At 49.2% G+C, this 17,417-nt stretch overlaps 1 protein-coding gene across 3 annotated transcripts in view; it reads right to left on the reverse strand.

Annotated features, from left to right (window-relative positions):
- Positions 1-16,397, reverse strand: part of osbp2b (oxysterol binding protein 2b) — a 614,672-nt gene extending 598,275 nt beyond the window's left edge. For 2 of the 3 annotated variants that reach the window (XM_072497983.1, XM_072497976.1), the window contains exon 1: positions 16,114-16,397. In XM_072497983.1, the coding sequence (XP_072354084.1) occupies positions 16,114-16,280 (167 nt within the window). In that variant the 5' untranslated portion in view covers positions 16,281-16,397. The remainder of the gene's footprint in view (positions 1-16,113) is intronic. The other variant, XM_072497988.1, reaches the window with a different exon arrangement.
- Positions 16,398-17,417: the final 1,020 nt, after the last annotated feature.

Here is a 17,417-nt window from a genome sequence, read left to right on the forward strand (position 1 = left end):
GAGCCAGGAGGGGACATGAGAAGTCTTTGGCAGGTAGGATCAAGGATAACCCTAAAGCTTTCTATAGATATGTCAGGAATAAAAGAATGACTAGGGTAAGAGTAGGGCCAGTCAAGACAGTAGTGGGAAGTGCTTGGAGTCCGAGGAGATAGGAGAGGCGCTAAATGAATATTTTTCGTCAGTATTCACACAGGAAAAACACAATGTTGTTGAGGAGACTACTGAGATTCAGGCTACTAGGCTAGAAGGGCTTGAGGTTCATAAGGAGGAGGTGTTAACAATTCTGGAAAGGGTGAAAATAGATAAGTCCCCTGGGCCAGATGGGATTTATCCTAGGATTCTCTGGGAAGCTAGAGAGGAGATTGCTGAGCCTTTGGCTTTGATCTTTAAGTCATCTTTGTCTACAGGAATAGTGCCAGAAGACTGGAGGATAGCAAATGTTGTCCCCTTATTCAAGAAGGGGAGTAGAGACAACCCCGGTAACTATAGACCAGTGAGCCTTACTTCTGTTGTGGGCAGAATCTTGGAAAGGTTTATAAGAGATAGGATGTATAATCATCTGGAAAGGAAAAATTTGATTAGACATAGTCAACACGGTTTCATGAAGGGTAGGTCGTGCCTCACAAACCTTATTGAGTTCTTTGAGAAGGTGACCAAACAGGTGGATGAGGGTAAAGCAGTTGATGTGGTGTATATGGATTTCAGTAAAGCGTTTGATAAGCTTCCCCACGGTAGACTACTGCAGAAAATATGGAAGCATGGGATTCAGGGAGATTTAGCAGTTTGGATCAGAAATTGGCTAGCTGGAAGAAGACAAAGGGTGGTGGTTGATGGGAAGTGTTCAGACTGGAATCCAGTTTCTAGTGGTGTACCACAAGGATCTGTTTTGGGACTACTGCTGTTTGTCATTTTTATAAATGACCTGGAGGAGGGCGTAGAAGGATGGGTGAGTAAATTTGCAGATGACACTAAAGTCGGTGGAGTTGTGGACAGTGCGGAAGGATGTTACAAGTTACAGAGGGACATAGATAAGCTGCAGCGCTGGGCTGAGAGGTGGCAAATGGAGTTTAATGCAGAAAAGTGTGAGGTGATTCACTTTGAAAGGAATAACAGGAAGACAGAGTACTGGGCTAATGGTAAGATTCTTGGCAGTGTGGATGAGCAGAGAGATCTCGGTGTCCATGTACATAGTTCCCTGAAAGTTGCCACTCAGGTTGAGAGGGTTGTTAAGAAGGCGTACGGTGTGTTAGCTTTTATTGGTAGAGGGATTGAGTTTCGGAGCCATGAGGTCATGTTGCAGCTGTACAAAACTCTAGTGCGGCCGCATTTGGAGTATTGCGTGCAATTCTGGTCGCCACATTATAGGAAGGATGTGGCAGCATTGGAAAGGGTGCAGAGGAGATTTACCAGAATGTTGCCTGGTATGGAGGGAAGATCTTATGAGGAAAGGCTGAGGGACTTGAGGCTGTTTTAGTTAGAGAGAAGAAGGTTAAGAGGTGACTTAATTGAGGCATACAAGATGATCAGAGGATTGGATAGGGTGGACAGTGAGAGCCTTTTTCCTCGGATGATGATGTCTCGCACGAGGGGACATAGCTTTAAATTGAGGGGAGATAGATATAAGGCAGATGTCAGAGGTATGTTCTTTACTCAGATAGTAAGGGTGTGGAATGCCCTGCCTGCAACAGTAGTGGACTGGCCAACACTAAGGGTATTCAAATGGTCATTGAATAGACATATGGACGATAAGGGAATAGTGTAGACGGGCTTTAGAGTGGTTTCACAGGTCGGCGTAACATCAAGGGCCGAAGGGCCTGTACTGCGCTGTAATGTTCTATGTTCAAAGAGGCAGGTTTAAAGGGCGTCTCAGGAGGAGAGAGAGAGGGATTATAATCAGTGGAGCACAAGATGTCAGAATTGGAGGAACGCAGAGCTCTCAAGGAATTGTAATTGGAGGAGGTTAGAGATGGGGTGAGCAGAGACCATGGATGAATGGGTTTGAAAACAAAAAAATGAAAACTTTCAAATTGAGGCATTGTTGAACCAGGAGTTGGTGCAGCTTAGCGAGAAACGGGATAATGGGTGAATAAAAGTTGGTGCAAGTTAAGAAGGGGGTAAACAGAGTTTTGGATGTGCGCAAGTTTGTGAGGCCCATATTTCTAAACCTATTTCCGTAGCCCTTCTATCAGCTGTCCTAACCTGAAGCTGAATGTCAACAGTCTCTGCCACAAGCAGTAATCGTGGAAATAAATCCCACAGACTCACTCACAACTTATGAGGTTTCTCTTGCTCTTTGTAAACTTGTGTCTATGTCTCCTTCTGAGACCCCTCAACCACCTGCTTCCATCTACCCTGTCCCATCCTTTCAGAATTTCAAAGACTTCAATCAAATCACCCAGAATCTGTACTGTTACAATAAAATACATCAACTTTTTTCAAAGTCATTTTCTGCATTTGTATTTCCATAGTGCGCCTGAGCTGCATTCCATTGGAAGAATCACCTGGATGTTTCTGGAGGACAAATCTGCAAGACAACACAAGACTTGCCTGACATAAAATGTTAAACTTCCTGGGCGGGAATCTTCAATAATGGGGCTCTGTCCCCACGCCAGAGTGATTCTCCAACCTGCAGGGGGTTGGCAGGGCCCGGGCTGCTTCTCACAGCTTTGGCTGCGGATACTTCCGGTTGGGAGTCCGCGCATGCACATGGTGGCGGCCCACATCGCGGACCCTGATGCAAGAAGTAGGTCCCCACGAGATCGCACGCACCTGCGGATCGGTGCCGCCTGATCGCTTGCCTGGCCGGCCATGAGGTCCCCCCCCCCCCCCCCCCCACCCCACCCCCGGTGAAGGATCCCCCTGCCCCCCCACCAGGGCGGCCGCTCCCGACAGGCAAAACGTGGTTAGAACCACGCCATCAGGAATTCAGCCAGTTTTCCTCGGAGAATCACTGGGGGGGCCTCTGTCAATGGCCCCCTACCCTCGTCGCGTAGACCGCGCGCGCGCAATTCGCGGCGATGTCGGCGCGGAGGCTCGAAGAATCCAGCACCCTGTTTTTAAAACAGGTTTTCCCTGGCAGGATACATTTCACACAGCTGAGAATAACTCACCACCTTTTTAAAAGCTAATTTTTGTAATAATTGAAATGAATTGTTTTGATCCCTCTGACGAACAACCAACCAGTCTGCTGGGTCCACAAGCAGATTTCCTTTTTCCCCTTACTTATCACAAAATTTCTCAATATTCCTCAAGCACCTTGAATACAGTTCTTTACAAAAGTGTCTGACTACTGTGGAAGAGCAACAGGTTCACGCGATCTCTGCGTGATGCAAAAATCTTTGGACAACAACCATAATCCAAACACTATCTGAAAACACAAATTCAGGGAAGTGTGTGCACTGAAAATACAAAGCTCTATTTCACCACCGTCACTCTCAACCCCTTCCTTACTTAAGGATGACTTTTAGTAAAGTCAAGGCATGGTAGCACAGTGGTTAGCATTGTTGCTTCACAGCGCTAGGAGCCCGGGTTCGATTCCCGGCTTGGGTCACTGTCAGTGCGGCGTCTGCACGTTCTCCCTGTGTCTGCGTGGGTTTCCTCCGGTTTCCTCCCACAATTCCCGAAAGGCATGCTGTTAGGTGAATTGGACATTCTGAATTCTCCCTCTGTGTACCTGAACAAGCGCCTGAGTGTGGCGACTAGGGCATTTTCACAGTAACATTTTTTCGACATTTCCCGGTGTGGAAAGAAGATTGCAATGTTCCCCCGACAGTGTATGGCTTGCACCAGGAGCGGGGCGACTAAAAAAGTGGTGGTGAACCCAAAGAAAGTGCGAGGGAAGAAGAGCAAGATGGCGGCGGGCAGGGACCAGGCAGTGTGGATGCAGTGGGCGCAGGAGCAGCAGGAGGTTATCCAGCGCTGCTTCAGGGAGCTCAAAGTGGACCTGCTGGAGCCGATGAAGGCTTCTATCGACAAGCTGCTGGAGACCCCGATGGCCCAGGGGGCGGCGATCCGCGAGGTCCGACAAAAGATCTCAGATAACGAGGACGAGATCTTAGGCCTTGCGGTAAAGGTGGAGGCGCACGAGGCACTTCACAAGAAATGGCAGGAACGGTTCGAGGAGATGGAGAATCGGTCGAGGCGGAGGAATTTTGCAGATCCTGGGCCTCCCGGAGGGGCTGGAGTGGTCGGACGTGGGGGTCCATGTGGTCACCATGTTAAACTCGCTGATGGGAGCGGGGCCCTTCCAAGGGCCCCTGGAGCTGGAAGGGCCCATAGAGTGCTGGCGAGGAGGCCCAAGGCTAACGAGCCGCCACGGGCAGTGCTGTTGCGGTTCCATCGGTTCGCTGATCGGGAGTGCGTGCTCAGGTGGGCCAAGAAAGAGAGGAGCAGCAGGTGGGAGCATGCGGAGGTTTGAGTATATCAGGACTGGAGCACGGAGGTGGCGAAGAGGAGGGCCGGGTACAACCGGGCGAAGGCACTGCTGCACAGGAAGGGGGTGAAGTTTGGCATGCTGCAGCCGGCGCGACTGTGGGTCACCTACAAGGACCGCACCATTATTTTGAGTCTCCGGTGGAGGCGTGGGCCTTTGTTCAGGCCGAGGAGCTGGACACAAACTGAGGGTCGGGATGGGTGGTTGGGCATTGCTGTTGGTGTGATACATTTTGAGGGGGGGGTTCTTTGTTCTGGTTTCTTTTTGGTTCGGTGTGGGTGGTTAGGGTGGGTTGGGCACTGTTTTGGTTGGGTCTGTCGGGTGGGCTCTTGGAGAGGGGTAAGTAAATGGAGTAGGGGTGGATGGCCGGTAGGGGGGATGGGGCCCCTCGGGGGAGGGGGAGGCCCGAGTCGGGGGTGAGGGGACTGGGCCTGTAAAAGGAGCTGCGTGAGGTGGCACGGCCGGGCAGGTGGAAAGCGCAGGCTTTTTCCCGTGCTGAAGGCTGGAGGGGGCGGGGCCGGGGCGGAGAAGCGAGGGTTGTTTCCCGCACTTGGGATGGAAGGGGGAGGCGGAGAGCCTGCTGATGGGTAATGGAGGAGGAGGGTATGTCCCACAATGGGAGGAGTCGAAGGAGAGGCGGGAGTGGCCTGGGTCAGCAGGAGTCAGCTGACATGCGTGAGTGCAATGGGGGGAGCAACGTAGCTAGGAGAGGTCCTAACTGGGGGCGGGGGAAACTGGGTTGCTGCTGGTATGGTAAAGGGGGAGCTGGAGCGAGTAGAGGTGGTTGGGAAGGGGGTCTGCCACCGTGGGGAATGGGCCGGGCTTGGGGTGCGGGTGCGTGGCTGGCCGAGGAGGGGTTATGGCTAATCAGCGGGGGAGGGGGGCGGGTAGCCCCCTGATCCGGCTGATAACCTGGAATGTAAGGGGACTGAACGGGCCGGTCAAGCGGGCCCGGGTGTTCGCGCACCTGAAGGGGCTGAAGGCGGATGTGGTCATGCTCCAGGAGACACACCTGAAGGTGGCAGACCAGGTAAGATTGAGGAAGGGGTGGGTAGGTCAGGTGTTTCATTCGGGGCTGGATGCCAAAAATCGGGGGGTGGCGATCTTGGTGGGAAAGAGGGTGTTGTTCGAGACGTCGAGCATTGTGACAGACAATGGTGGCAGGTACGTAATGGTAGGTGGTAAGCTGCAAGGGGAAAGGGTGGTGCTGGTCAATGTGTATGCCCCGAACTGGGAAGATGCGGGTTTTATGCGGCGCATGTTGGGTCGGATCCCGGACTTGGAAGTGGGGGGCCTGATAATGTTGGGGGGGGGGGGGACTTTAACACGGTGTTGGATCCGGCACTGGATCGTTCCAGGTCTAGGACGGGTAGGAAGCCGGCAGCAGCTAAAGTGCTGAGGGGGTTTATGGACCAGATGGGAGGGGTGGACCCTTGCAGATTTGCAAGGCCGGTGGCTAGGGAATTTCTATTCTTCTCGCATGTTCATAACGCTTATTCCCCGATCAACTTTTTTATTATGAGTAGGGCGCTGATAGCGAGAGTAGAGGATACCGAGTACTCGGCATAGCCATTTTGGATCACGCCCCGCAATGGGTAGGCCTAGAACTGGGGAGGAGAGGGACCAGCGCCCGTTGTGGTGCTTCGAGGTGGGGCTGTTGGCGGATGAGGAGGTGAGTGAGCCAATCCCAGGAAGCATAGAGAGATAACTGGAGGCCAATGATATCGGGGAGGTCTGAGTGGGGATGGTCTGGGAGGCGCTGAAGGCGGTGGTTATGGGGGAGCTGATCTCTATTAGGGCCCACAAGGAGAGGAGAGAGCAGAGGGAGAGGCTGGTGGGGGAGATGGTGAGGGTAGACAGGAGGTATGCGGAGGTGCCCGAGGAGGGACTGCTGAGCGAGAGGCGTTGCCTCCAGGCCGAATTCGACCTGGTGACCACCAGGAAGGCGGAGGTGCAGTGGAGGAAGGCCCAGGGGGCGGTTTATGAATATGGGGAAAAGGCAAGTTGGATGCTGGCGCATCAGCTTCAGAAGCGGGCGCAGCTAGGGAGATCGGGGGAGTTAAGGATAGGGGAGGGAGTGTGGTGCGGAATGGGGTTGGCATCAATGGGGTCTTCAGGGACTTTTATGAGGAACTGTATCAGTCCGAGCCCCCACTGGAGGAGGGAGGGGCTGCTTTCTGGACCAATTGAAGTTTCCGAAAGTGGAGGAGGAACTGGTGGCGGGATTAGGGGCCCCGATTGGGCTGGAGGAGCTGGCCAAAGGGATAGGGAGCATGCAGGCGGGGAAGGCACCGGGGCCAGACGGTTCCCCGGTCGAAGTCTACAAAACATATGTGAACCTGTTGGGCCCGTTGCTAGTTAGGACCTTCAATGAGGCAAGGGAGGAGGGGGCTTTGCCCCCGACGATGTCCCGGGCACTGATCTCCTTGATCCTGAAGCGGGACAAGGATCCCCTGCAGTGTGGGTCTTACAGGCCGATTTCGTTGTTAAACGTAAATGCCAAGGTGCTGGCGAAGGTCTTAGCCACGAGGATGGAGGATTGTGTGCCGCAGGTGATCCACGAAGACCAGACGGGGTTTGTGAAGGGGAGACAGTTGAACGCGAATGTGCGGAGGCTCCTGAACGTTATTATGATGCCGGCAAGGGAGGGGGAGGCGGAGATAGTGGTGGCGATGGACGCTGAGAAAGCCTTCGATAGGGTAGAGTGGGGGTACCTGTGGGAGGTGCTGAAGAGGTTCGGGTTTGGGGAGGGGTTTGTCAGGTTGGTTAGGCTGTTGTACGTGGTCCCGATGGCGAGTGTGGCCACGAACAAGAGGAGGTCTGAGTACTTTCGGTTGCATCGAGGGACGAGGCAGGGGTGTCCCCTGTCCCCCCTGCTCTTCGCACTGGCGATTGAACCCCTGGCCATGGCACTGAGGGAGTCGAGGAACTGGAGGGGGTTGGTGCGGGGTGGGGAGGAGCATACGGTGTCGCTCTATGCGGACGACTTGCTGCTATATGTGGCGGACCAGGTGGGGGGAATGCCGGAGGTAATGGGATCCTCAGGGAGTTTGGGGATTTCTCAGGGTACAAGCTCAACATGGGGAAGAGCGAGTTGTTCGTGGTTCACCCAGGGGACCAGGAGAGGGGGATTGGTGAGCTCCCACTAAAAAGGGCGGAGAGGAGCTTCAGGTATTTGGGGGTCCAGGTGGCCAGGAGCTGGGGGGCCCTGCATAGACTTAATTTCACAAGACTAGTGGAGCAAATTGAGGAGGTGTTTAAGAGGTGGGATGCATTGCCGCTGTCCCTGGCGGGTAGGGTGCAGTCAGTTAAGATGACGGTGCTTCCAAGGTTTTTGTTCCTGTTCCAGTGCCTCCCCATTCTTATCCCGAAGGCCTTCTTTAGGCGGGTCAACAGGAGCATAACGGGGTTTGTGTGGGCGCGAGGGACTCCAAAGGTGAGAAGGATGGAGGGTTTTCGGGGTGGCACAGGGCAGGGATAAGACGGTTGGGGGACCTGTTTGTGGATGGGAAGTTCGTGAGCCTGGGTGAGCTCGAGGAGAAGTACGGGCTCCCCCCAGGAAACGCCTTTAGGTATCTACAGGTAAGGGCGTTTGCCAGGCGGCAAGTGGTGGAATTTCCGCGGCTGCTGCTACGCACAGTACAGGACAGGGTGCTCTCGGGGGGGGGGGTTGGAGAGGGGAAGATCTCGGCAACTTACCAGGTGACGCAGGAGGAGGAGGAGGCCTCGGTGGTGGAGCTGAAAGTTAAGTGGGAGGAGGAGTTGGGGGAGGAGATCGAGGAGGGGACGTGGGTAGATGCCCTTGGGAAGGTGAATTCTTCCTCTTCGTGCGCGGGGCTCAGCCTCATACAGTTTAAGGTGCTGCACAGGGCACACATGACCGGGACAAGGATGAGCCGGTTCTTTGGGGGTGAGGACAGGTGTGTTAGGTGCTCAGGGAGCCCAGCAAATCACACCCATATGTTCTGGGCATGCCCAGCGCTGGAGGAATTTTGGAAGGGCGTAGCAAGGACAGTGTCGAGGGTGGTAGGATCCAGGGTCAGACCGGGCTGGGGCTCGCAATATTTGGGGTGGCAGAGGAGCCGGGAGTGCAGGAAGTGAAAGAGGCCGGTATTCTGGCCTTTGCATCCCTGGTAACCCGGCGAAGGATTCTTCTTCAGTGGAAGGATGCGAGGCCCCCAAACGTGGAATCCTGGATCAATGATATGGCGGAGTTTATTAAATTGGAGAGGGTGAAATTTGCCTTAAGGAGATCGGTGCAAGGGTTTTTCAGGTGGTGGCAACCGTTCTTGGACTTCCTGGCAGAACGGTAGACAATGGTCAGCAGGTGCAACCCGGGGGGGGGGGGGGGGGGGGGTTCCATTTTATTTTTGTTTGTTTACACTGGGGGATCTGAGGGGGTGTATATATTTGCTATGTTTGCTCTGTGTTAATTCGGGGTGTTAATTTATTGTTTATGTATAGGGGGAGGGGGGCACGGGGGTTGTTTTATTTTGTTCTGTATTTAATTCTATTGGGTTCATTTTGTCGTTGATATTTTGTGAAAACCTCAATAAAAACTATTTTTTTTAAAAAAAGGAAATTCACTACAGGGACTGAAAAAATTCTACATCCAATTGCTCTATTTAAATAGGCATTTTCATTTTTAATAACAAGTGTGACATTTGAAACCATGTGCCACATAATCCACTCCATTATTTTTTTTAAACTTTCACATAATCATCAATAAAGCACAACTATATCAGAAAACCCAGGCAATAGCTAGAGCATCAAACATTCTTAAAAGCTGTCATGTCACCAATAGATCAATCACCAGAGGTGTGCAACCAAGTAACTCATCAGATTAATGTTGGGCATGCTCTTGATGACATATATGGAATATCAATGTCAACTAGCCAGCCAGAAACTATAACAAGAGGATATGGGGAGTGGGGGCGGTGCTCAGTGCTTTCAGCATTTTGCTTTTATTGTCACCATCTGCAGTATTTTTATTTTTGTTTTCAAGTTTACAATATTTTGGGCACAGCACAGAATGAAACCACAAATTCCGTCATGTCTGTGCCAGCTCTTCACTACAGCAATCCAAATTTAATTTCACTCACTTGCTGACTCCCCATAGCACCCACACTCTCAACCCCGTTCTTGCACTTAAAACATTGTGTTCACATTTCATTTAGAAGATGCAATACAAATCATTTTGTAAATCTTGTGCTGCATCTACTGTCTCCATGCCTCTATTTGGTGTTTCCAGAAAGGTTTTGATACCCAATTATTGAGGCAGATTAGAAACAGCAGATTCCAATGTGACCTCGTTCATTTCCAGTTTTAAATCAAAATCCTCTATCGCGCGCACTTTCTGCTTTAGTTTTGACATTTCTTGGTTCAGGTGTTTCTGGATTGCCATCTATTCAGGCTTCTGATTTTCCTCGGGTAGCTATTTCTCAACACACCTCCAACAATTCCTTCCATTCTCTTTCATCGGTGAAAGATAGAAGGTGACAGGCAATAAATATCTTGTAGATTAAAGTTTGGATGGGCTGGCTTCACTGCAACAATTTATGTTTTTGTTTCCAAAAATTGATTCGAGGAGAATGTTTCCACACTCAAGCCAGGCCCCACAGCAACAAATTTATCAGCCCTCACACTTCCATCAACTGTACTGGAATCAAACCTCTAAGAAAAATAGCACACCAATAACACTCCAATTTTAACCTCGTCAGAAAATTAAATGACATAAAGCAGTATTGCAGCTGCTTTCCTGCAACCCATATGGAAGTTTTACTGTTTAATATTCATTATTTATTCCAGTCCATCACACAAACCCGCCTCCCATCCATTGACTCTATCTACACCTCCCGCTGCCTTGGGAGAGAAGGCAGCATTATCAAAGACCCCTCCCACCCGGGTTATTCTCTTTCCAACCTCTTCCATCGGGCAGGAGATACAAAAGTCTAAGAACACACACTAACAGATTCAAACATACCGTCTTCCCCACTGTCACCAGACTCCTAAGCGACCCTCTTATGGATTGATCTGATGTCTTCACACATCTTCTCTACTGAGGAGTACTACACTCCTGTATGCTTCACCCAATGTCTGTGTCTATGTATTTACATTGTGTATTTTATGTTTGTCTTATGTATTTTCTTTTCATGTACGGAATGATCTGTCTGAACTGTACGCAGAACAATACTTTGCACTGTACTTCGGTACATGTGACGATAAATAAATCCAATCCAATAAAAAATTCTGATTTGAATTATGTAGTATTCTTTTTGTGACTCTTTAGGGATTAAAAAAAAGATCTTCCCATCTCAGGTGTCAGACCTCAATTTGTATGCACACGTCCCCTGGTTTTGTGCTTAACGACACATTATTTACATGTCCAACATTTTAATGTCGTGGATCGTGCATCCTCTCAATGTTTTCTCCAATATGTAAATTCACATTCTCTTGAATGCTCATCAGTCCATCATACAAAATCTAGTTGGTGTTTGTTTTGTGCAATCAGGAGTTATATTGTTTGAGACTTTTTATCGTCATTCAACTTTCTACTTTACCTTCCCTCGAGGAGATTGACTCGTGGAATTCAGGAATAGGCATGAACCAACGATCTTCTCATAACTTCCCTAAATGGTTATTCTTCACCTGTGTCTGAATACAGAGCATCAGGAGTGAACAAGTGACGAATGTGATATAAAATAGTTACTTTAGAGATACTAGTTAATGTAATGTAGAAATAAGCCACTTTGATTCTGGCAGTTAGGGACAAAGGGGTTTGAGACCGCATGGAAAAAGCAGGAAGAGATGTGTCTATGAGAGTGATGCTGCATTGATAGGGGCCAGAGAAAGGGATTGGAAGTGAGCCAATCAGAATAGATCGAACAGGTCAGGAGGGACATAGGCTGACCTATGTCCGTCGAGTATGTGAAACTTGATACCATTTGAATTGATTTGCAGAGATCCCTTTGTTTCTTTGTTCATTCGCTTTCTGGGATATAGGAAACTGGATGTCTCTTATATTTCTATGAAATGAATCAAGCTTGCAAGCTAAATAAATAACTTCTTTTTACGTGCGAATCCATCTCAACTTTTATTGAGGCCAGACTGACAGAGAAAGAAATTTGGGGATCCACACAAGCAGAGCCAAATGCCGAGCTCACCGACTAGACCGTCACACAAATGCATCGCAGATGGTGATACCAGATAAGTAAACAGAAGTAGAAATCCCAATTGATTATCTCCCCAAAATATGGAACCCAATTACATCAAAAAATGGTATTTAGCGGAAATGAGCTAACTCAAGCAATGATTCCTACTCCATGGGTCCCTATGCCACACTACAAGTGTGAAGCGATGGTAAAATTCAAGTGATCCATTGGTTATGAAGCATTTTGAAATGTTCTGGAGAAAAGGCACCGTATACAAGTGCACATTCTTTGCCTCTGTTAAATTATTTACCGACCGAGTCCATCTGAATACATATTCAGACTTGTCTACAGAATAAATAACAGAAGATTCTACAACATTCCACTGGTCCTTACTTTCTTTTCCCAATCCAATGTACAGTCCAGCTGGCCAATCCCATACACTCCAATCATCTTCCAAACCCAGATGTGCAAAACCTTACCAAATACTTCCTCAAATTCCAACTAAAATATACCTAGAGTACCACCTCAGTACCTTCTCAAAGAGCTCCAGTGGGAAGCATAGGGCATGACTTGAGGACAAGACATCACGTATTCAGGTTTGTAAAGGGCAAGTTTAGGGCAGACACCAGGAAGGATACGACTGTGCTGGTACTTCTATTAATTCGACTTCAGATTTTTTTTTTCATGCCTTTGGTGTCACTATCAATTAGTCAGCAACTCATTCAGTGCAGCTGGCTGTGCAACTTCAAATAGAGCTTTTGTTCATTTACAATCCCTGCTGCAACCATCAGCTGACATACTGGCTCAGGACCAACTGGCTACCTGAGAGAAGTCTCCATACCCTTTGGCTAAGATTGGTCTTGGTTTTGCTTACCAAGGATCTTGGTGAGCTACTGACTGGAGCACTTAAAGTGAACGCATATTGCTTTTATAGTTCCAGCTGGACAGAGAATTGGAGGAGATGACTGGTAGCACAGTGGTTAGCACAGTTGCTTCACAGCTCCTGGGTTCCAGGTTCGATCCCCGCTTGGGTCACTGGCTGTGCAGAGTCTGCACATTCTCCCCGTGTCTGCGTGGGTTTCCTCCGGGTGCTCCGGTTTCCTCCCACAGTCCAAAGATGTGCAGGTTAGGTGGATTAATCATTCTAAATTGCCTTTAGGTGTCCAAAAAGAAAAGTTTGGGTGGGGTTGCTGGGGTGGAGGTGTCGGGGGCCGATGAAGACTTGATGGGCCAGGTGGGCTCCTTCTGCACTGTAAATTCTATGATTCCAAGAGTAGAGGGAAAATGTGCTAGCCCAGACAAATGTCAACTCAAATGTTTATGGAGATCAAGTAATCTCATGAAATGTTTAATCTTAGTCAGCGGTGGGTCAGTTGGTGGAAGGAGTGGTGAATAATTGAACAGAGAGGTAGATCTTGGCACCATATTGCCTGATATAATATTTCAGACTTATTTAGTACCAATGCATCAATCACGAAATGAATTCACTGTATTGCTTTCCAGAGTGAATGATCAACAGTTGGAACAGGTTCCCAGGAAGTGTGGCTGAATGTAGAACTCTGCACTTGTCTAAGAAACAGCCAGATGGCAAGACATTACATTTGATATTCTGAAATGATAATATCTAATGGGTTCAAAAGGCCTTATTCATCCAAAGCTATCTTGTGATGTTATAAAGGGCAGCTTTCTAATCCATGCAGACTACTTTAGTATTGCCTCTGCACTCTTAAAATAAACACAGAAAGCATACTGTAACATGTTCTCAAGCAATTCCACCACTATTAATATTGAACTATTTCAACATTACATTTGATTTCCTTAAATTTTCATATGCAATCCAGGGCTTTATGCAGCATCACAGAATAACAGGCTTATTTATTTACCCCAAGTATTTCAGAGTGCATCACATGTGGTCCAGGCCACACATTTTACAAGTAGTAACAGCAGGAATCTAATGTCAGTTTGACCTTTAAGTAGTAACAGAAAGTAGCTAGGGCCAGTTGGATTTGCAATAGGCATTGACACCAGATACCCATTTCAGGCTGGCTAATGTAAAGACCAGTATTGGACAGCCTGTAAAATCAGCAGTTACATTGTCTGAAGGGAATAGTTGAACAGCATTTAACTGTTTCTTAAATGATTTAAAGGTCATCCCTTCCACTTTTCTTTTCAAAAGTCTTTCTTGGGATATGAGGGTTGCAGACTGGGTTTAGTTGCCCATTTCCAGATGCCCTCGAGAAGGCAGTGATGGGTTTTGGGTTGCTACAGTCTATGTTCCTGAAGGCATTTCCACAATTCTACACAGACGTCCACTCCACCTGTCAATCACAAGTTCTTGATAGCAATATTAATTCCAACTTGTGCCGCTCTGTCCCAATGTTACTGGGGAGGCAGTGGCGTATTGGTATTATCGGTATTACTGGACAAGTAATCTAGAGACCCAGAATCATCCTCTGGGAACCCGAATCCTGCCATGGCAGATGGTGAAATTTGAATTGAATAAAGATAATCTGAAATTAAAAGTCGAAAAGGTGACCATGAAAACATTGTCAATTGGCGTAAAAGCCCATCTGGTTCACTGATGTCCTTTAGGGAAGGAAATTTGTTGTCATTACCTGGTCTGGCCTACATGTGACTCCAGATTCACAGCAATGTGGTTGACTCTTAAATGCCCTCAGGGATAGGCCCAACCAGCGACGCCCACATCCCAAGGACAAATTTTTAAAAAGTAATTTTGAAGTAACTCTCCTGCTCTATGTTTTCATCATCAAAAGTTACTTTTGAGTCATCTCTTTTCAATACCAGAAAGCCCAATTTTTTCTATTTGTCTTTAAATTCTTCGTCAAATGTTAGGGATCAGTTCTGAGACTCTTCGCTAGAACATCTTCCACGCCCAGAACTTGGCACAGTGGCCAAGGCGGGATGTGAATAGAGCTATACAGTGGAGCACAGGTCTCTCCAACTTGTTCTCTTCCTTTCTGACTATATCGTTCAGCACTCTAGTGAGTTTCTTAATTGTTGCTCTGCATGGAATGAACATCTTGATTATTAAGTAGATTAAGACTCCTGGATTTCTTAATTATGTATGACAAAAATGTTCAGAGCGCATACATCATCATTTTCTTTCCCACGACCAGCAGTTTACACGTTCCCACAATACAATCTCTACCAATACCAATTATTTGTGAAACGTCTAAGCTACAAAAATCCACTCAAATTTTAAGTTTTGTACTTTTTGAAAACTCAACTCATTTGTATTCAACTGTTTTTCAAATCATCAATGCAAGTTAGAAATAATAAATGTTCCCAACACTGAATTCTGGCGTTGCCCGAAACAAAAGACCCAAACGAGAATCTGATCCTCCAACCCATAAACTAGTATCTTATGAATTCCAAATCCTCACAGCTACTTACAAAGTTACAACGTACAACGTCTAATGACAGCTCAGTCTGGGTGTCAGCCTCAGGGTACAGCAAACTCTAGGTGCCAGGCTTGGTGCCTCTCTGTGCATGAGGCATTCTCATCAAGGCACTAGGCTGGGGGTTTGGTTGTGATGGCTGGGTGACTGTCTGTTAATGCAGCACTTGTCTCTGGGTACCTGTCTGTTGTTGCAGCATCTGAAGCCAGGATGGCTGTCTGGTGTGGGTGCAGTACCTGCATCTGGGTATAAGGCTGGGTTCAGCTCCTGCCTCTGGGTGCCTGTTTTGGGTGCCAGGATTGGTGTCCGTCGAGCTGCAGAATCTGCACCTGGGTGCCTGGTGTGGGTGCTGCTCCTGGCTCTGTGTTACAGGCTGGGTGCTGTACCTGGCTGTGGGTGTCTGTCTGTAGCTGCAGAAACTGCACCTGGGTGCCTGGTGTGGGTGCTGCTCCTGGCTCTGTGTATCAAGCTGGGTGCCTGTCTGTAGTTGCTGCACCTGGGTGTCAGGCTGGGTGTCTGTCTGTGGGTGCAGCTTCTGGCTGAGTGCCAGGCTACAGCATTTGGGTGCCAGGCTGAGTGTCTATGGGTGCAGCACCTGGCTAGGGTGGCAGACATGGTGCCTCTGTAGCGACAACATCTGAATCTGGATGCCAGGCTGGGTGCCTGTCAGTGGGTGCACTTCCTTGGCTCTGGGTGCATCGTATGGGTGTCAGATTGGATGCCTGGTATAGGTGCACCTCCTGGGCTCTGGATGCAAAGTCTGGGTGTCAGACTGGGTGCCTGGTGTGGGTGCACCTCCTTGGCTCCGGGTGCAACATCTGGGTGCCTGGTTTGGGTGCACCTCCTTGGCTCTGGGTGCAACGTCTGGGTGTCAGACTGGATGCCTGGTGAGGGTGCACCTCCTTGGCTCTGGGTGCAATGTCAGGCTGTCCAGACTGGGTGCACCTCCATGGCTCTGGGTGCAATGTCAGGCTGTCCAGACTGGGTGCACCTCCATGGCTCTGGGTGCAATGTCAGGCTGTCCAGACTGGGTGCACCTCCATGGCTCTGGGTGCAAGCCTGGGTGTCTGTCGGTGGGCGCAGCGCCTGGCTCTGGATGCCAATGACCTACCTGTAATAGGAGAGGAGTCCGTTACTCAGTACGAACCAGCGGCGCTGGTAACCCTTCAGGTAGTTGGTCCATTTGTGGAGCCAGCCTTTGTGAGTGTCGGCGGTGTTGGGTAGCGGCGAGAGCAGAGGCAGCGCCGGGCTGCAGGCCTCTCTGGGAGCTTCAGTCATGGTGCCGGAGTTGCGGGGCGGGAGCAGACACTGGGCAGTGTGGAGAGCAGAGTGAAGTGCGGGAGGGCAGCAGCCCACAGACTGAGGCACCGGCAGCAGCCGCTGTCCCCATGGAGGAGGCCCTACTGCTTACAGAGAAATCTCCTCATTACCCACCATAAGACCCAACCTCACAAACTAGTGACTGGAGCAAAAAGAACTTCATTATTTGTCATTCAGTTACCCCTCCTCATCATCAGCGTCCACAATCCTGTAATCGAGTATATGTTACAAATATTTATACACCTTTTAGGACAACTGAGCAGCGATTGTTAAAGCGTGGTGCCGACATGCCAATTTCGGATGTGCAACAATTATTGCCCAAACGCAGCAAAGAGGGTGGCAGGAAAAAGGACGGTAAAGAGCCATTATTCCGCATTGAGCGCGCTGTCTTTAGAGGGTGCAGGACTTACTCCTCACACGGTAGAATCAGACTAGGTGGTGATGTCCCTTTAAAGATGTGCGGGTCTAAATCGTTCCCACGTGACTCCCGCGGCTCGAAGCCCTGCCGACCCCATGTGATTTTCTTTGTGGGCACAGTAAGAAGTCTTACAACAGGTTTGTTTGGAGTCACTAGCTATGGAGCGTAGCTCCTTCATTAGGTGAGTGAAGAGGTAGGTTACACAAACACATATATAGACAAAGCCAATGATGCAAAATGATACTTTGAAAGCGCAGGCGCTTCTCCAAGGTGGCCTTCAGGATGCAGGACAACGCAGGATCGAGGAGCAGAAACTGATAGTCAAGTTCCGCACGCATGAGTACGGTCTCAACCGGGACCTTGGATTCATTTCTCACGACATTCACCCCCCCCCCCCCCCCCCCCACCATCTGGCCTGGGTTTAAGAAATCCTACCAACTGACCTGACTTGAGACCATAAGACATAGGAGCGGAAGTAAGGCCATTCGGCCCATCGAGTCCAATCCACCATTCAATCATGGCTGATTTCAACTCCATTTACCCGCTCTCTCTCCATAGCCCTTAATTCCTCGAGAAATCAAGAATTTATCAACTTCTGTCTTAAAGACACTCGACGTCCCGGCCTCCACCGCCCTCTCTGGCAATGAATTCCACAGACCCACCACTCTCTGGCTGAA

This window comes from Scyliorhinus torazame, chromosome 1 (genome assembly GCF_047496885.1).
Source record: "Scyliorhinus torazame isolate Kashiwa2021f chromosome 1, sScyTor2.1, whole genome shotgun sequence".
NCBI lineage: Eukaryota > Metazoa > Chordata > Chondrichthyes > Carcharhiniformes > Scyliorhinidae > Scyliorhinus > Scyliorhinus torazame.